The following is a 21,602-nucleotide window of genomic DNA, read 5'->3' on the forward strand; positions in this document are numbered from 1 at the left end:
TATATTCGTGGCTCCGGATTGGCCAAGAAGGACTTGGTAACCGGAACTTCAAAAGATGCTCACGGAGGATCCGTGGCCTCTACCTCTAAGAAGGGACCTGCTTCAGCAAGGACCCTGTCTGTTCCAAGACTTACCGCGACTGCGTTTGACGGCATGGCGGTTGAACGCCGGATCCTGAAGGAAAAAAGGCATTCCGGATGAGGTCATCCCTATCCTGATCAAAGCCAGGAAGGATGTAACCGCAAAACATTATCACCGCATTTGGCGAAAATATGTTGCGTGGTGCGAGGCCAGTAAGGCCCGACGGAGGAAATTCAACTGGGTCAATTCCTACATTTCCTGCAAACAGGAGTGTCTATGGGCCTGAAATTGGGGTCCATTAAGGTTCAAATTTCGGCCCTGTCAATTTTCTTCCAAAAAGAACTAGCTTCAGTCCCTGAAGTTCAGACGTTGTAAAAGGGGTACTGCATATACAGCCTCCTTTTGTGCCTCCAGTGGCACCTTGGGATCTCAATGTAGTTTTTGGGTTCCAAAAAGTCACATTGGTTTGAACCACTTAAATCTGTGGAGTTAAAATATCTCACATGGAAAGTGGTCATGCTGTTGGCCCTGGCCTGGGCCAGGCGCGTGTCAGAATTGGCGGCTTTATCCTGTAAAAGCCCTTATCTGATTTTCCATTCGGACAGGGCGGAATTGAGGACTCGTCCTCAGTTTCTCCCTAAGGTGGTTTCAGCGTTTCACCTGAACCAACCTATTGTGGTGCCTGCGGCTACTAGGGACTTGGAGGACTCCAAGTTGCTAGACGTTGTCAGGGCCCTGAAAATATATGTTTCCAGGACGGCTGGAGTCAGAAAATCTGACTCGCTGTTTATCCTGTATGCACCCAACAAGCTGGGTGCTCCTGCTTCTAAGCAGACTATTGCTCGTTGGATTTGTAGTACAATTCAGCTTGCACATTCTGTGGCAGGCCTGCCACAGCCAAAAATCTGTAAATGCCCACTCCACAAGGAAGATGGGCTCATCTTGGGCGGCTGCCCGAGGGGTCTCGGCTTTACAACTTTGCCGAGCAGCTACTTGGTCAGGAGCAAATACGTTTGTAAAATTCTACAAAATTGATACCCTGGCTGAGGAGGACCTGGAGTTCTCTCAATTGGGGCTGCAGAGTCATCCGCACTCTCCCGCCCGTTTGGGAGCTTTGGTATAATCCCCATGGTCCTTTCGGAGTTCCCAGCATCCACTAGGACGTCAGAGAAAATAAGAATTTACTTACCGATAATTCTATTTCTCATAGTCCGTAGTGGATGCTGGGCGCCCATCCCAAGTGCGGATTGTCTGCAATACTTGTACATAGTTACAAAAATCGGGTTATTATTGTTGTGAGCCATCTTTTCAGAGGCTCCTCTGTTATCATGCTGTTAACTGGGTTCAGATCACAGGTTGTACGGTGTGATTGGTGTGGCTGGTATGAGTCTTACCCGGGATTCAAAATCCTTCCTTATTGTGTACGCTCGTCCGGGCACAGTATCCTAACTGAGGCTTGGAGGAGGGTCATAGGGGGAGGAGCCAGTGCACACCAGCTAGTCCTAAAGCTTTTACTTTTGTGCCCAGTCTCCTGCGGAGCCGCTATTCCCCATGGTCCTTTCGGAGTTCCCAGCATCCACTACGGACTATGAGAAATAGAATTATCGGTAAGTAAATTCTTCTTCTTATTTTTTTTTTTGGATTTTTTCATACTTAACGATCCACGTGGACTACAATTGGAACGGTAAAGTGTGCCAAGCGGTAGCGGAGCGAAGGCACCATGCCCGAAGCATAGCGAGCGGACGCGGTGCACTAATTTGGGATCCCGGTCACTCTACGAAGAAAACGACACCAAAAAAAAAAAATCCTCATGTCGACCTTTAGACCTGTCGACCTAGCACATGTCGACCTAGAAGCCCTGTCGACCTTCCATCCATGTCGACCTAGTGACTGTCGACCTATAGTGGTCGACCTAAACATTGTCAACCTAGACACTGTCGATAAAACGAACCACACCCCACCACCAGCGGTGGCTCCGGATCCCCACATGCAGCACCCCGCATCCGCCCCTCCCCTACCTGCAGCACCCCCGCAACCGCTCCTCCCCTACCCGTGGTGGTTGTGGACACCTACCCGCAGCACCCCCGCACCCGCCTCTTCCCCACACACAGCTCCACCGCACCCATGACACCCCCGCAACCGCTCCTCCCCCAGCCGCGGTGGCTCCGGACCTCCACCCGCACCAGCCCCACCTGCAGCACCACCGCAACTGCCCCTCCCCCACCCGCGGCACCCACTCCCCCATCCGCGGCATCCCTCCCCCATCTGCGCCTCCCCCACACCCACCACTCCCCTAACAACAGCACCTACTACGTGATTCGTCAGGCCCTGCGTGCGCTGTTAACGCCGTTGCAAGATTCTACGACCCCTTAACCATCGCACGCCCTTTTTCCTTGCAATATTTAACCACTCACACTATTATGATTGGATGTAATACTCCATATAATACAAATATTGCACGCCACAAGGCCGTGCAAGGGTTAAGGGGGCGCATCCCCTTTCGACGGTGTGAAGAGCACCCGTAGGGCGCGATGAATCACCTAGTAATATTATAATCTCCACTGAACTCTATGGGGAAAACGGTCCGGTAACCTTGTGTAATACATAATATTCACTGGTGGTTTTATGGGGCTTCAGGTCTCCTGATTAATGATCCAGGGCTGAGGGTCAGAGGGAATGTAAGGGGCAGGCATAGGGTTATTATGATAACAGGGCCCTAGTGTACAGTACAAGAGCTAGCAATCTATTCCACTCATCTGGCTTCATGTCCGTGCGGATGACACATGACTGTTGGTGACTTTTATTTTATTATTACTATTATTAGTTATTTATATGGCATCACAAGGGATCTGCAGCGCCCAGTTACATAAATAATGAAAACAGCAACTTACAGGTGACGACAATATTGGGCAAGTACGGGGTAAATAACATAGTTACATCAGCAGATGACACTGGAATAAGTATCCGGTGGCAGAAGACTGCTGGAGTTGATGCAGTTGAGGATTATTAAATTAAGAAAGGATAAGCACATGAGGGAAGAGGACCCTGCTCGTGAGAGCTTACATTCTAATGGGGAGGGGTAGACAGACAGGGGTGACACAGATGGGGTACATAGAGAGCGTGGAACAGAGGGTTAGGATGAGAGACGGCTGGGTTTGTGCAGTTGAGGATTATTAAAGTAAGAAAAGGATAAGCACATGAGGGAAGAGGGCCCTGCTCGTGAGAGCTTACATTCTGATCTTCTCCTGTTACTTCCAGGCCCAGCTGGGCCAGGACATTGCTCTGAGTGTCCAGGTCTCTGGAGAAGACACCACCGTGACTTGGGAGGTGGACGGGAAGCCTCTCCCTGACAGGTGCCAGCTGGTGAATGACAATACGACGCTGATTATCCCGAACGCGCAGTGGGAAGACCGTGGCAGAAATTTCAGTGTCAGGATCACGAACCCAGTCAGTGTGGAGACCCGAGAGCACCTGCTGCAGATTACTGGTGAGAGGACTGTTACTGGGGTATTAATAAGACACTCACCCTGTATACACTGTGTGCTGGAGTATAATGGTGAGAGGACTGTTACTGGGGTATTAATAAGACACTCACACCCTGTATACACTGTGTGCTGGAGTATAATGGTAAGAGGGCTGTTACTGGAGTATTAATAAGACAATCACACCCTGTATACACTGTGTGCTGGAGTATAATGGTGAGAGGACTGTTACTGGGGTATTAATAAGACACTCACACCCTGTATACACTGTGTGCTGGAGTATAATGGTAAGAGGGCTGTTACTGGAGTATTAATAAGACAATCACACCCTGTATACACTGTGTGCTGGAGTATAATGGTAAGAGGACTGTTACTGAGTTATTAATAAGACACTCGCCCTGTATACACTGTGTGCTGGAGTATAATGGTAAGAGGACTGTTACTGGGGTATTAATAAGACACTCACCCTGTATACACTGTGTGCTGGAGTATAATGGTAAGAGGGCTGTTACTGGGGTATTAATAAGACACTCACCCTGTATACACTGTGTGCTGGAGTATAATGGTAAGAGGACTGTTACTGAGGTATTAATAAGACACTCGCCCTGTATACACTGTGTGCTGGAGTATAATGGTAAGAGGACTGTTACTGGGGTATTAATAAGACACTCACCCTGTATACACTGTGTGCTGGAGTATAATGGTAAGAGGGCTGTTACTGGGGTATTAATAAGACACTCACCCTGTATACACTGTGTGCTGGAGTATAATGGTAAGAGGACTGTTACTGAGGTATTAATAAGACACTCGCCCTGTATACACTGTGTGCTGGAGTATAATGGTAAGAGGACTGTTACTGGGGTATTAATAAGACACTCACCCTGTATACACTGTGTGCTGGAGTATAATGGTAAGAGGACTGTTACTGGGGTATTAATAAGACACTCACCCTGTATACACTGTGTGCTGGAGTATAATGGTAAGAGGACTGTTACTGGGGTATTAATAAGACACTCACCCTGTATACACTGTGTGCTGGAGTATAATGGTAAGAGGGCTGTTACTGGGGTATTAATAAGACACTCACCCTGTATACACTGTGTGCTGGAGTATAATGGTAAGAGGACTGTTACTGAGGTATTAATAAGACACTCACCCTGTATACACTGTGTGCTGGAGTATAATGGTAAGAGGGCTGTTACTGGGGTATTAATAAGACACTCACCCTGTATACACTGTGTGCTGGAGTATAATGGTAAGAGGACTGTTACTGGGGTATTAATAAGACACTCACCCTGTATACACTGTGTGCTGGAGTATAATGGTAAGAGGGCTGTTACTGGGGTATTAATAAGACACTCACCCTGTATACACTGTGTGCTGGAGTATAATGGTAAGAGGACTGTTACTGAGGTATTAATAAGACACTCACCCTGTATACACTGTGTGCTGGAGTATAATGGTAAGAGGACTGTTACTGAGGTATTAATAAGACACTCGCCCTGTATACACTGTGTGCTGGAGTATAATGGTAAGAGGACTGTTACTGGGGTATTAATAAGACACTCACCCTGTATACACTGTGTGCTGGAGTATAATGGTAAGAGGACTGTTACTGAGGTATTAATAAGACACTCACCCTGTATACACTGTGTGCTGGAGTATAATGGTAAGAGGACTGTTACTGGGGTATTAATAAGACACTCACCCTGTATACACTGTGTGCTGGAGTATAATGGTAAGAGGGCTGTTACTGGGGTAATAAGACCATCACCCTATGGGGGTGATCTAGAAGATCCTCTGAATCCTACCCATGCCTCTGTACTAGTAACGTCTCTGGGACTGAATATTATATAATCTTATAATCTTCAATTACCTCTATGGGGAAAACGGTCCTGTAACCTTGTGTAATACATAATATTCACTGGTGGTTTTATGGGGCTTCAGGTCTCCTGATTAATGATCCAGGGCTGAGGGGTCAGACGGAATGTAAGGGGCAGGCATAGGGTTATTATGATAACAGGGCCCTAGTGTACAGTACAAGAGCTAGCAATCTATTCCACTCATCTGGCTTCATGTCCGTGCGGATGACACATGACTGTTGGTGACTTTTATTTTATTATTACTAATATTAGTTATTTTTTTCTGACGTCCTAAGTGGATGCTGGGACTCCGTAAGGACCATGAGGAATAGCGGCTCCGCAGGAGACTGGGCACAACTAAAAGAAAGCTTTTGGTCTAACTGGTGTGCACTGGCTCCTCCCTCTATGACCCTCCTCCAGACTTCAGTTAGAATCTTGTGCCCGGCTGAGCTGGATGCACACTAGGGGCTCTCCTGAGCTCCTAGAAAAGAAAGTATATTTTAGTTTTTTTATTTTCAGTGAGATCTACTGGCAACAGACTCACTGCAACGAGGGACTAAGGGGAGAAGAAGCGAACCTACCTAACTGGTGGTAGCTTGGGCTTCTTAGGCTACTGGACACCATTAGCTCCAGAGGGATCGAACACAGGACCCGACCTCGATCGTTCGGTCCCGGAGCCGCGCCGCCGTCCCCCTTACAGAGCCAGAAGCATGAAGATGGTCCTGGAAATCGGCGGCAGAAGACTTCGGTCTTCAACAAGGTAGCGCACAGCACTGCAGCTGTGCGCCATTGCTTTCCATGCACACCTCACACTCCGGTCACTGATGGGTGCAGGGCGCTGGGGGGGGGGGGCGCCCTGAGCAGCAATATGAATACCTTGGCTGGCAAAAAAATAAGAATTTACTTACCGATAATTCTATTTCTCGGAGTCCGTAGTGGATGCTGGGGTTCCTGAAAGGACCATGGGGAATAGCGGCTCCGCAGGAGACAGGGCACAAAAAGTAAAGCTTTCCGATCAGGTGGTGTGCACTGGCTCCTCCCCCTATGACCCTCCTCCAGACTCCAGTTAGGTACTGTGCCCGGACGAGCGTACACAATAAGGGAGGAATTCTGAATCCCGGGTAAGACTCATACCAGCCACACCAATCACACTGTACAACCTGTGATCTGAACCCAGTTAACAGTATGATAACAGCGGAGCCTCTGAAAAGATGGCTCACAACAACAATAACCCGATTTAGTTAGCAATAACTATGTACAAGTATTGCAGATAATCCGCACTTGGGATGGGCGCCCAGCATCCACTACGGACTCCGAGAAATAGAATTATCGGTAAGTAAATTCTTATTTTCTCTATCGTCCTTGTGGATGCTGGGGTTCCTGAAAGGACCATGGGGATTATACCAAAGCTCCCAAACGGGCGGGAGAGTGCGGATGACTCTGCAGCACCGAATGAGAGAACTCCAGGTCCTCCTTTGCCAGGGTATCAAATTTGTAGAATTTTACAAACGTGTTCTCCCCCGACCACGTAGCTGCTCGGCAAAGTTGTAATGCCGAGACCCCTCGGGCAGCCGCCCAAGATGAGCCCACCTTCCTTGTGGAATGGGCCTTAACAGATTTAGACTGTGGCAGGCCTGCCACAGAATGTGCAAGTTGAATTGTGCTACCAATCCCACGAGCAATCGACTGCTTAGAAGCAGAAGCACCCAGCATTGTTGGGTGCATACAGGATAAACAGCAAGTCAGATTTCCTGACTCCAGCCAACCTGGAAACTATATTTTCAGGGCCCTGATAACATCCAGCAACTTGGAGTCCTCCAAGTCCCTAGTAGCCGCAGGTACCACAATAAGCTGGTTCAGGTGAAACGCTGACACCACCTTAAGGAGAAACTGGGGACGAGTCCGCAGCTTTGCTCTGTCCGAATGGACAATCAGATATGGCTTTGTGAGATAAAGCCGCCAATTCTGACACTCGCCTGGCCGAGGCCAGGACCAACAGCATGGTCATTTTCCATGTGAGATATATCAAATCCACAGATTTGAGTTGTTTAAACCAATGTGATTTTTTTAGGAATCCCAAAACTACGTTGAGATCGCCCAGTGCCACTGGAGACATCAAAGGGGCTGTATATGCAGTACTCCCTTAACAACTTCTGGACTTCAGGAACTGAAGCCAATTTCTTTCTGGAAGAAAATCAACAGGCCAAAATTTGAACCTTAATGGACCCAATTTGAGACCCATAGACACTCCTGTTTGCAGGAAATGTAGAAATTAACCTAGTTGAAATTCTTCCGTGGAGCCTTCCTGGACTCACACCCTGGCACATATTTTCACCTAAGTGGTGATAATGTTGTGCGGTCACCTCCTTCCTGGCTCTGACCAGGGTAGGGATGACCTCTTCCGGAATGCCTCTTTCCCTTAGGATCCGGCGTTCACCCGCCTTGGCGTCAACGCAGTTGCGGTAAGTCCCGGAACAGACACGGTTCTTGCCGAATCAAGACCCTTCTTAGTATCTCTTGAAGTTCCGGGAACCAAGTCCTTCTTGGCCAAACCGGAGCCACGAGTATAGTTCTTACTCCTCTCCTTCCTATCATTTTCAATACATTGGGTATGAAAAGCAGAGGATGGAACACATACACCGACTGGTACACCGACGGTGTTACCAGAGCGTCCCAGCTATTGCCTGAGTGTCTCTTGACCTGGCGCTTCAGGTGGGACGCCATCATAACCACCTTTGGTCTTTCCCAACGGTTTACAATCATGTGGAAACTTCCAGATTAAGTTTCCACTTTTCCGGGTGGAATTCATTTATGCTGAGGAAATCTTCCCAGTTGCCCACTCCCGGAATGAACACTGCTGACAGTGTTATCACATGATTTTCCGCCCAGCGAAGAATCTGTCATTGCCCTCCTGCTTCTTGTGTCGCCCCGTCTGATAACGTGGGCGACCGCCATGATGATGTCCTACTGGATCAGCACCGGTTGACTTTGAAGCAGGAGTCTTCCTAGGCTCAGAGCATTGTAAATTGCCCTTAGCTCCAGTATATTCATGTGGAGAGAAGTCTCCAGACTTGACCACACTTCCTTGGAAATTTTTTCCCTGTGTGACTACTCCCCAGCCTCTCAGGCTGGTATCCGTGGTCCCCAGAACACAGTCCTGAATGCTGAGTGTGCTGCCCTCTAAAAGATGAGCACTCTGCAGCCCCCACAGAAGAGACACCCTTGTCCTTGGAGACAGGATTATCCGCTGATGCATCTGAAAATGCGATCCGGACCATTCGTCCAGCAAATCCCCTGAGATCTGCCCGAATGGAATCGCTTCGTAAGAAGCCACCATTTTTCCCAGGACTCCTGTGCATTGATGCACTGATACTTGGCCTGGTTTTAGGAGGTTTCTGACTAGGTCGAATAACTCCTTGGCTTTTTCCTCCCGGAGGAACACCTTTTTCTGGACTATGCCCAGAATCATTCCTAGGAACAGCAGACGTATCGTCGGAAAACAGCTGCGATTCTTGGAATATTTAGAATCCAGTCGTGCTGTCGTAGAACTACTTTAGATAGTGCTCTTCCGACCTCCAACTGTTCTCTGGAACTTGCCCTTTTCAGGATATCGTCCAAGTAAGGGATAATTTAGATGCCTTTTTTCTTTGAAGAAACATCTTTTCGGCCATTACCTTGGTAAAAGGCCCGGGGTGCCGTGGATAATTCAAACGGCATCGTCTGAAACTGATATTGACAGTTCTGTACCACGAACCAGAGGTACCCTTGTTGAGAAGGGCAAATTTGGACATGGAGGTAATCCTTGATGTCCAGGGACACCATATAGTCCCCTTTTTTCCGGTTCGCTATCACTGCTCTGAGTGACTCCATCTCGATTTGAACCTTTTATGTAAGTGTTCAAAGATTTCAGTTTAGACTATGTCTCACCAAGCCGTCTGGCGTCAGTACCACAATATAGTGTGGAAAAATAATACCCTTTTCCTTGTTGTAGGAGGGGTACTTTGATTATCACCTGCTGGATATACAGCTTGTGAATTGTTTCCAATGCTGCCTCCCTGTCGGAGGGAGCCGTTGGTAAAGCAGACTTCAGAAACCTGCGAGGAGAAGATGTCTCGACTCTCCAATCTGTACCCCTGGGATAATACTTGTACTATCTAGGGGTCAACCTGCGAGTGATCCCACTGCGCGCTGAGACTCTTGAGACTACCCCCCCACCTTGAGTCCGCTTGCATGGCCCCAGCGTCATGCTGAGGACTTGGCAGACGCGGTGGAGGGCTTCTTTTCCTGGGAAGGGGCTGCCTGCTGCAGTCTACTTCCCTTACCTCTATGTCTGGGCAGATATGACTGGCCTTTTGCCTGCATGCCCTCATGGGAAAGGAAGGATTGAGGCTGAAAAGACGGTGTCTTTTTCAGCTGAGATGTAACTTGGGGTAAAAAGGTTGGATTTCCCAGCTGTTGCCGTGGTCCCCAGGTCCGATGGACCGACCCCAACTAACTCCTTCCCTTTATACGGCAATACTTCCATGTGCCGTATGGGATCTGTATCACCTGACCACTGTCGTGTCCATGACATCTTCTGGGTGATATGGACAACGTACTTATCTTGATGCCAGAGAGCAAATATCCCTCTGTGCATCTCACGTACATATATATAGAATGCATCCTATTAAATGCCCTATATGAATAAAATATTTTCAGTCAGGGAATCCGACCAAGCCAACCCAGCACTGCATCTCCAGGCTGATGGCGATCGCTGGTCGCAGTATAACCACCGTATGTGTGTATATACTTTTTAGGATATCTTTCCAGCTTCCTATCAGCTGGCTCCTTGAGGGCGGCCGTATCTGGAGACGGTAACGCCACTTGATAAGCGTGTGAGCGCCTTATCACCCTAAGGGGTGTTTCCCAACGCGCCCTAATTTCTGGCGGGAAAGGGTATAACGCCAATATTTGCTATCGGGGTAACCCCACGCATCATCACACACTTCATTTTATTTTATCTGATTCAGGAAAAACTACAGGTAGTTTTTTCACTCCCACATAATACCCTTTTTTGTGGTACTTGTAGTATCAGAAATATGCAACACCTCCTTCATTGCCCTTAACGTGTGGCCCTAATGAGAAATACGTTTGTTTATTCACCGTCGACACTGGATTCAGTGTCCGTGTCTGTGTCTGTGTCGACCGACTGAGGTAAATGGGCGTTTTTAACGCCCCTGACGGTGTTTCTGAGACGCCTGGACCGGTACTAATAGTTTGTCGGCCGTCTCACGTCGTCAACCGACCTTGCAGCGTGTTGACATTCTCACGTAATTCCCTAAATAAGCCATCCATTCCGGTGTCGACTCCCTAGAGAGTGACATCACCATTACAGGCAATTTCTCCGCCTCCTCACCAACATCGTCCTCAACATGTCGACACACACGTACCGACACACAGCACACACACCGGGAATGCTCTGACAGAGGACAGGACCCACACTAGCCCTTTGGGGAGACAGAGGGAGAGTTTGCCAGCACACACCAAAACGCTATAATTATATAGGGACAACCTTATATAAGTGTTTTCCCTTATAGCATCTTTATATATCTCAATATCGCCAAAATCAGTGCCCCCCCTCTCTGTTTTAACCCTGTTTCTGTAGTGCAGTGCAGGGGAGAGCCTGGGAGCCTTCTCTCCAGGCTTTCTGTGAGAGAAAATGGCGCTGTGTGCTGAGGAGATAGGCCCCGCCCCTTTTTCGGCGGGCTCGTCTCCCGCTATTTAGTGAATCTTGGCAGGGGTTAAATATCTCCATATAGCCTCTGGGGGCTATATGTGAGGTATTTTTCGCCAAAAAAGGTTTTCATTTGCCTCCCAGGGCGCCCCCCTCCCAGCGCCCTGCACCCTCAGTGACTGCCGTGTGAAGTGTGCTGAGAGGAAAATGGCGCACAGCTGCAGTGCTGTGCGCTACCTTTAGAAGACTGCAGGAGTCTTCAGCCGCCGATTCTGGACCTCTTCTTACTTCAGCATCTGCAAGGGGGCCGGCGGCGCGGCTCCGGTGACCATCCAGGCTGTACCTGTGATCGTCCCTCTGGAGCTGATGTCCAGTAGCCAAGAAGCCAATCCATCCTGCACGCAGGTGAGTTCACTCCTTCTCCCCTAAGTCCCTCGTTGCAGTGATCCTGTTGCCAGCAGGACTCACTGTAAAATAAAAAACCTAAGCTAAACTTTCTCTAAGCAGCTCTTTAGGAGAGCCACCTAGATTGCACCCTTCTCGGCCGGGCACAAAAATCTAACTGGAGTCTGGAGGAGGGTCATAGGGGGAGGAGCCAGTGCACACCACCTGATCGGAAAGCTTTACTTTTTGTGCCCTGTCTCCTGCGGAGCCGCTATTCCCCATGGTCCTTTCAGGAACCCCAGCATCCACAAGGACGATAGAGAAATCACAATATATAGTCCCAGAGGCTATATATGTGATAAATACCCCTGCCAGAATCCATAAAAAAAGCGGGAGAAAAGTCTGCCGAAAAAGGGGCGGGGCTATCTCCCTCAGCACACTGGCGCCATTTTTCCCTCACCGCTCCGCTGGAAGGATTGCTCCCTGGCTCTCCCCTGCAGTTTCAAGCTACAGAAGGGTAAAAAAGAGAGGGGGGGCACTAAATTTAGGTGCAGCAATATATATTTATAAGCAACTATAAAGGGAAACACTCAGTTATAGTGTTAATACCTGTGTTATATAGCGCTCTGGTGTGTGCTGGCATACTCTCTCTCTGTCTCCCCAAAGGGCTTTGTGGGGTCCTGTCCTCTGTCAGAGCATTCCCGGTGTGTGTGCGGTGTGTCGGTACGGCTGTGTCGACATGTTTGATGAGGAGGCTTATGTGGAGGCGGAGCAGATGCCGATAAATGTGATGTCACCCCCTGCGGGGCCGACACCTGAGTGGATGGTTATGTGGAAGGAATTACGTGACAGTGTCGACTCCTTACATAAAAGGTTTGACGACATACCAAATATGGGACAGCCGGCTTCTCAGCCTGTGCATGCCCAGGCGTCTCAAAAGCCATCAGGGGCTCTAAAACGCCCGCTACCTCAGATGGCAGACACAGATGTCGACACGGATACTGACTCCAGTGTCGACGACGATGAGACTAATGTAACTTCCAATAGGGCCACACGTTACATGATTGAGGCTATGAAAAATGTGTTGCACATTTCTGATGTTACCCCAGGTACCACAAAAAAGGGTATTATGTTTGGAGAGAAAAAACTACCAGTAGTTTTTCCTCCATCTGAGGAGTTAAATGAAGTGTGTGAAGAAGCGTGGGCTTCCCCCGATAAGAAACTAGTAATTTCTAAAAGGTTACTAATGGCGTACCCTTTCCCGCCAGAGGATAGGTCACGTTGGGAAACATCCCCTAGGGTGGATAAAGCGCTCACACGCTTGTCAAAGAAGGTGGCACTACCGTCTCCGGACACGGCCGCCCTAAAGGAACCTGCTGATAGAAAGCAGGAGGCTATCCTGAAGTCTGTATATACACATACAGGTATTATACTGAGACCAGCTATTGCTTCAGCATGGATGTGCAGTGCTGCAGCTGCGTGGTCAGATTCCCTGTCGAAAATATTGATACCCTAGACAGGGACACTATATTGCTAACCGTAGAGCATATTAAAGACGCAGTCTTATACATGAGAGATGCACAGAGGGATATTTGCCGGCTGGCATCTAAAATAAGTGCAATGTCCATTTCTGCCAGGAGGGGGTTATGGACTCGGCAGTGGACAGGTGATGCAGATTCTAAAAGGCACATGGAAGTTTTGCCTTATAAGGGTGAGGAGTTGTTCGGGGGGATGGTCTCTCGGACCTCGTTTCCACAGCAACAGCTGGGAAGTCTGCATTTTCACCCCATGTTCCCTCACAGCCAAAGAAAGCACCGTATTATCAGGTACAGTCCTTTCGGCCCCATAAGGGCAAGCGGGTTAAAGGCGCGTCCTTTCTGCCCAGAGGTAGAGGGAAAAAGCTGCAGCATACAGCCAGTTCCCAGGAGCAAAAGTCCTCCCCCGCTTCCTCTAAGTCCACCGCATGACGCTGGGGCTCCACAAGCGGAGCCAGGTACAATGGGGGCCCGTCTCAAAAATTTCAGCAATCAGTGGGCTCGCTCACGGGTGGATCCCTGGATCTTTCAAGTAGTATCTCAGGGGTACAAGCTGGAATTCGAGACGTCTCCCCCCCGCCGTTTCCTCAAATCTGCCTTGCCAACAACTCCCTCAGGCAGGGAGGCAGTGCTAGAGGCAATTCACAAGCTGTATTCCCAGCAGGTGATAGTCAAGGTGCCCCTACTTCAACAAGGACGGGGTTACTATTCCACAATGTTTGTGGTACCGAAACCGGACGGTTCGGTGAGACCCATTTTAAATTTGAAATCCTTGAACACATATATAAAAAAATTCAAGTTCAAGATGGAATCGCTCAGGGCGGTTATTGCAAGCCTGGACGAGGGGGATTACATGGTATCACTGGGCATCAAGGATGCTTACCTGCATGTCCCCATTTACCATCCTCACCAGGAGTACCTCAGATTTGTGGTACAGGATTGTCATTACCAATTCCAGACGTTGCCGTTTGGTCTATCCACGGCTCCGAGGGTCTTTACCAAGGTAATGGCCGAAATGATGATACTCCTTCGAAAGAAGGGAGTTTTAATTATCCCGTACTTGGACGATCTCCTGATAAAGGCGAGGTCCAGGGAGCAGTTGTTAGTTGTTAGTCGGGGTAGCACTATCTCGGGAGGTGCTACAACAGCACGGCTGGATTCTAAATATTCCAAAGTCACAGCTGGTCCCTACGACACGTCTACTGTTCCTGGGGATGGTTCTGGACACAGAACAGAAAAAAGTGTTTCTCCCGGAGGAGAAGGCCAAGGAGCTGTCATCTCTTTTCAGAGGCCTCCTAAAACCAAAACAGGTGTCGGTGCATCACTGCACGCGGATCCTGGGAAAGATGGTAGCTTCCTACGAAGCAATTCCATTCAGCAGGTTCCATGCAAGAACCTTTCAGTGGGACCTGTTGGACAAGTGGTCCGGATCGCATCTTCAGATGCATCGGCTGATAACCCTGTCTCCAAGGACCAGGGTGTCTCTGCTGTGGTCCAGGGTGTCTCTGCTGTGGTGGCTGCAAAGTGCTCATCTTCAAGAAGGCCGCAGATTCGGCATACAGGACTGGGTCCTGGTGACCACGGATGCCAGCCTTCGAGGCTGGGGGGGCAGTCACACAGGGAAGAAACTTCCAAGGACTATGGTCAAGTCAGGAGACTTCCCTACACATAAATATTCTGGAACTGAGGGCCATTTTCAATGCCCTAAGTCGGGCAAAACCCCTGCTTCAAAACCAGCCGGTACTGATCCAGTCAGACAACATCACGGCTGTCACCCATGTAAACAGACAGGGCGGCACGAGAAGCAGGACGGCGATGGCAGAAGCCACAAGGATTCTCCGATGGGCGGAAAATCACGTGTTAGCACTGTCAGCAGTGTTTATTCCGGGAGTGGACAACTGGGAAGCAGACTTCCTCAGCAGGCACGACCTCTACCCAGGAGAGTGGGGACTTCATCCAGAAGTCTTCCAACTGATTGTAAACCGTTGGGAAAGGCCACAGGTGGACATGATGGCGTCCCGCCTAAAAAAAAAGCTAGAAAGATATTGCGCCAGGTCAAGAGACCCGCAGGCGATAGCTGTGGACGCTCTAGTGACACCGTGGGTGTACCGGTCGGTTTATGTGTTCCCTCCTCTTCCTCTCATACCAAAGGTACTGAGGATAATAAGGAGAAGAGGAGTAAGAACTATACTCATTGTTCCGGATTGGCCAAGAAGAGCTTGGTACCCAGAACTTCAAGAAATGATCTCAGAGGACCCATGGCCTCTGCCGCTCAGACAGGACCTGCTGCAGCAGGGGCCCTGTCTGTTCCAAGACTTACCGCGGCTGCGTTTGACGGCATGGCGGTTGAACACCGGATCCTCAAGGAAAAGGCCATTCCGGAGGAAGTCATTCCTACGCTGATTAAAGCTAGGAAAGAAGTGACCGCAAACCATTATCACCGCATATGGCGAAAATATGTTGCGTGGTGTGAGGCCAGGAAGGCCCCAACGGAGGAATTTCAGCTGGGCCGTTTTCTGCACTTCCTACAGTCAGGGGTGACTATGGGCCTAAAATTGGGTTCCATTAAGGTCCAGATTTCGGCTCTATCGATTTTCTTCCAGAGAGAACTGGCTTCACTACCTGAAGTTCAGACTTTTGTTAAGGGAGTGCTGCATATTCAGCCCCCTTTTGTGCCTCCAGTGGCACCTTGGGATCTCAACGTGGTGTTGGATTTCCTAAAGTCACATTGGTTTGAACCACTTAAAACCGTGGAATTGAAATATCTCACGTGGAAAGTGGTCATGTTGTTGGCCTTGGCTTCGGCCAGGCGTAAATCAGAATTGGCGGCTTTGTCATGTAAAAGCCCTTATCTGATTTTCCATATGGATAGGGCAGAATTGAGGACTCGTCCCCAATTTCTCCCTAAGGTGGTATCAGCCTTTCATCTGAACCAACCTATCGTGGTGCCTGCGGCTACTACAGACTTGGAGGCTTCCAGGACAGCTGGAGTCAGAAAGACTGACTCGCTATTCATCCTGTATGCGCCCCACAAGTTGGGTGCACCTGCTTCAAAGCAGACTATTGCTCGCTGGATCTGTAGTACGATTCAGCTTGCACATTCTGCGGCTGGACTGCCGCATCCTAAATCGGTGAAAGCCCATTCCACGAGGAAGGTGGGCTCTTCTTGGGCGGCTGCCCGAGGGGTCTCGGCTCTTCAACTTTGCCGAGCAGCTACTTGGTCGGGGTCAAACACATTTGCTAAATTCTACAAGTTTGACACCCTGGCTGAGGAGGACCTAGAGTTTGCCCATTCGGTGCTGCAGAGTCATCCGAACTCTCCCGCCCGTTTGGGAGCTTTGGTATAATCCCCATGGTCCTTACGAAGTCCCAGCATCCACTTAGGACGTCAGAGAAAATAAGAATTTACTCACCGGTAATTCTATTTCTCGTAGTCCGTAGTGGATGCTGGGCGCCCATCCCAAGTGCGGATTGTCTGCAATACTTGTATATAGTTATTGTTTAACTAAAGGGTTATTGTTGAGCCATCTGTTGAGAGGCTCAGTTGTTGTCATACTGTTAACTGGGTATTGTATCACGAGTTATACGGTGTGATTGGTGTGGCTGGTCTGAGTCTTACCCGGGATTCAAAATCCTTCCTTATTGTGTCAGCTCTTCCGGGCACAGTATCCTAACTGAAGTCTGGAGGAGGGTCATAGAGGGAGGAGCCAGTGCACACCAGTTAGACCAAAAGCTTTCTTTTAGTTGTGCCCAGTCTCCTGCGGAGCCGCTATTCCCCATTGTCCTTACGGAGTCCCAGCATCAACTACGGACTACGAGAAATAGAATTACCGGTGAGTAAATTCTTATTATATGGCATCACAAGGGATCTGCAGCGCCCAGTTACATAAATAATGAAAACCGCAACTTACAGGTGACGACAATATAGGACAATACAGGGTAAATTACATAGCTACATCAGCAGATGACACTGACATAAGTATCAGGTGACAGAAGACTGCTGGATGTGGTACAGTTGAGGATTATTAAAGTAAGAAAGCTTACATTCTGATCTTCTCCTGTTACTTCCAGGCCCAGTTGTCGTCTCCAATATAACCTGTAACTCTACCCTGCTGGGCCAGGACATTGCTCTGAGTGTCCAGGTCTCTGGAGAAGACTCCACCGTGACTTGGGAGGTGGATGGGAAGCCTCTCCCTGACAGGTACCGGCTGGTGAATGACAATACGACGCTGATTATCCCGAACGCGCAGTGGGAAGACCGTGGCAGAAATTTCAGTGTCAGGATCACGAACCCAGTCAGTGTGGAGACCCGAGAGCACCTGCTGCAGATTACTGGTGAGAGGACTGTTACTGGGGTATTAATAAGACACTCACCCTGTTTACACTGTGTGCTGGAGTATAATGGTAAGAGGACTGTTACTGGGGTATTAATAAGACACTCACACCCTGTATACACTGTGTGCTGGAGTATACTGGTAAGAGGACTGTTACTGGGGTATTAATAAGACACTCACCCTGTATACACTGTGTGCTGGAGTATAATGGTAAGAGGACTGTTACTGGGGTATTAATAAGACACTCACCCTGTATACACTGTGTGCTGGAGTATAATGGTAAGAGGGCTGTTACTGGGGTATTAATAAGACACTCACACCCTGTATACACTGTGTGCTGGAGTATACTGGTAAGAGGACTGTTACTGGGGTATTAATAAGACACTCACCCTGTATACACTGTGTGCTGGAGTATAATGGTAAGAGGGCTGTTACTTGGGTATTAATAAGACAATCACACCCTGTATACATTGTGTGCTGGAGTATAACGGTAAGAGGATTGTTACTGGGGTATTAATAAGACACTCACACCCTGTATACACTGTGTGCTGGAGTATAATGGTAAGAGGGCTGTTACTGGGGTATTAATAAGACACTCGCACCCCTTATACACTGTGTGCTGGAGTATAATGGTAAGAAGGCTGTTACTGGGGTATTAATAAGACGCTCTCACACCCTGTATACACTGTGTGCTGGAGTATAATGGTAAGAGGACTGTTACTGGGGTATTAATAAGACGCTCTCACACCCTGTATACACTGTGTGCTGGAGTATAATGGTAAGAGGATTGTTACTGGGGTAATAAGACACTCACCGTGTATACACTGTGTGCTGGAGTATAATGGTAAGAGGGCTGTTACTGGGGTATTAATAAGACACTCGCACCCTGTATACACTGTGTGCTGGAGTATAATGGTAAGAGGACTGTTACTGGGGTATTAATAAGACACTCACACCCTGTATACATTGTGTACTGGAGTATAATGGTAACAGGGATGTTACTGGGGTATTAATAAGACTCACCCTGTATACACTGTGTGCTGGAGTATAATGGTAAGAGGGCTGTTACTGGGGTATTAATAAAACACTCACCCTGTATACACTGTGTGATGGAGTATAATGGTGAGACGACTGTTACTGGGGTAATAAGACGCTCTCACACCCTTTATACACTGTGTGCTGGAGTATAATGGTAAGAGGGCTGTTACTGAGGTAAAAAGACACTCACCCTGTGTACACTGTGTGATGGAGTATAATGGTAAGAGGGCTGTTACTGGGGTAATAAGATGCTCTCACACCCTGTATACACTCTGTGCTGGAGTATAATGGTAAGAGGACTGTTACTGGGGTATTAATAATACGCTCTCACACCCTGTATACACTGTGTGCTGGAGTATAATGGTAAGAGGGCTGTTACTGGGGTAATAAGACACTCACCCTGTATACACTGTGTGCTGGAGTATAATGGTAAGAGGACTGTTACTGGGGTATTAATAAGACGCTCTCACACCCTGTATACACTGTGTGCTGGAGTATAATGGTAAGAGGATTGTTACTGGGGTATTAATAAGACACTTGCACCCTTTATACACTGTGTGCTGGAGTATAATGGTAAGAGGGCTGTTACTGGGGTATTAATAAGACGCTCTCACACCCTGTATACACTGTGTGCTGGAGTATAATGGTAAGAGGATTGTTACTGGGGTAATAAGACACTCACCGTGTATACACTGTGTGCTGGAGTATAATGGTAAGAGGGCTGTTTCTGGGGTATTAATAAGACACTCGCACCCTGTATACACTGTGTGCTGGAGTATAATGGTAAGAGGGATGTTACTGGGGTATTAATAAGACACTCACCCTGTATACACTGTGTGCTGGAGTATAATGGTAAGAGGGATGTTACTGGGGTATTAATAAGACACTCACCCTGTATACACTGTGTGCTGGAGTATAATGGTAAGAGGACTGTTACTGGGGTATTAATAAGACACTCACACCCTGTATACACTGTGTGCTGGAGTATGATGGTAAGAGGGCTGTTACTGGGGTATTAATAAGATACTCACCCTGTATACACTGTGTGATGGAGTATAATGGTAAGAGGGCTGTTATTGGGGTAAAAAGATGCTCTGACACCCTGTATACACTGTGTGCTGGAGTATAATGGTAAGAGGGCTGTTACTGGGGTAATAAGACGCTCTCACACCCTGTATACACTGTGTGCTGGAGTATAATGGTAAGTGGACTGTTACTGGGGTATTAATAAGACACTCACACCCTGTATACACTGTGTGCTGGAGTATAATGGTAAGAGGGCTGTTACTGGGGTATTAATAAGACACTCACCCTGTATACACTGTGTGCTGGAGTATAATGGTAAGAGGACTGTTACTGGGGTATTAATAAGACACTCACCCTGTTTACACTGTGTGCTGGAGTAAAATGGTAAGAGGGCTGTTACTGGGTTATTAATAAGACACTCGCACCCTTTATCCACTGTGTGCTGGAGTATAATGGTAAGAGGGCTGTTACTGGGGTATTAATAAGACACTCGCACCCTGTATACACTGTGTGATGGAGTATAATGGTGAGACAACTGTTACTGGGGTAATAAGACGCTCTCACACCCTTTATACACTGTGTGCTGGAGTATAATGGTAAGAGGGCTGTTACTGAGGTAAAAAGACACTCACCATGTATACACTGTGTGCTGGAGTATAATGGTAAGAGGGCTGTTACTGGGGTAATAAGATGCTCTGACACCCTGTATACACTGTGTGCTGGAGTATAATGGTAAGAGGGCTGTTACTGGGGTAATAAGATGCTCTGACACCCTGTATACACTGTGTGCTGGAGTATAATGGTAAGAGGGCTGTTACTGGGGTAATAAGACGCTCTCACACCCTGTATACACTCTGTGCTGGAGTATAATGGTAAGAGGACTGTTACTGGTGTATTAATAAGACGCTCTCACACCCTGTATACACTGTGTGCTGGAGTATAATGGTAAGAGGGCTGTTACTGGGGTAATAAGACGCTCTCACACCCTGTATACACTGTGTGCTGGAGTATAATGGTAAGAGGATTGTTACTGGGGTAATAAGACACTCACCGAGTATACACTGTGTGCTGGAGTATAATGGTAAGAGGGCTGTTTCTGGGGTATTAATAAGACACTCGCACCCTGTATACACTGTGTGCTGGAGTATAATGGTAAGAGGACTGTTACTGGGGTATTAATAAGACACTCACCCTGTATACACTGTGTGCTGGAGTATAATGGTAAGAGGACTGTTACTGGGGTATTAATAAGACAGTCACACCCTGTATACACTGTGTGCTGGAGTATAATGGTAAGAGGGCTGTTACTGGGGTATTAATAAGACACTCACCCTGTATACACTGTGTGCTAGAGTATAATGGTAAGAGGACTGTTACTGGGGTATTAATAAGACACTCACACCCTGTGTGCTGGAGTATAATGGTAAGAGGGCTGTTACTGGGGTATTAATAAGACACTCACCCTGTATACACTGTGTGCTGGAGTAAAATGGTAAGAGGACTGTTACTGGGGTATTAATAAGACACTCACCCTGTATACACTGTGTGCTGGAGTATAATGGTAAGAGGGCTGTTACTGGGGTATTAATAAGAAACTCACCCTGTATACACTGTGTGCTGGAGTATGATGGTAAGAGGGCTGTTACTGGGGTAGTAATAAGACACTCACCCTGTATACACTGTGTGATGGAGTATAATGGTGAGACGACTGTTACTGGGGTAATAAGACGCTCTCACACCCTTTATACACTGTGTGCTGGAGTATAATGGTAAGAGGGCTGTTACTGGGGTAATCAGATGCTCTGACACCCTGTATATACTGTGTGCTGTAGTATAATGGTAAGAGGGCTGTTACTGGGGTAATAAGACGCTCTCACACCCTGTATACACTGTGTGCTGGAGTATAATGGTAAGTGGACTGTTACTGGGGTATTAATAAGACACTCACACCCTGTATACACTGTGTGCTGGAGTATTATGGTAAGAGGGCTGTTACTGGGGTATTAATAAGACACTCACCCTGTATACTGGAGTAAAATGGTAAGATGACTGTTACTGTGGTATTAATAAGACACTCACCCTGTATACACTGTGTGATGGAGTATAATGGTGAGAGGACTGTTACTGGGGTAATAAGACACTCACTC

General features: G+C 48.0%; 1 protein-coding gene across 1 annotated transcript in view; it reads left to right on the top strand.

Moving 5' to 3' along the window:
* The window catches only part of LOC135030608 (uncharacterized), a 65,935-nt gene that overhangs the window by 32,402 nt on the left and 11,931 nt on the right, over positions 1-21,602 (top strand). The window contains exons 2-3 of the mRNA XM_063953946.1: positions 3,340-3,568; positions 17,129-17,392. Coding sequence (XP_063810016.1) covers positions 3,340-3,568; positions 17,129-17,392 — 493 coding nt within the window. The remainder of the gene's footprint in view (positions 1-3,339; positions 3,569-17,128; positions 17,393-21,602) is intronic.

This window comes from Pseudophryne corroboree, chromosome 2 (genome assembly GCF_028390025.1).
Source record: "Pseudophryne corroboree isolate aPseCor3 chromosome 2, aPseCor3.hap2, whole genome shotgun sequence".
Classification (NCBI taxonomy): Eukaryota; Metazoa; Chordata; class Amphibia; order Anura; family Myobatrachidae; genus Pseudophryne; species Pseudophryne corroboree.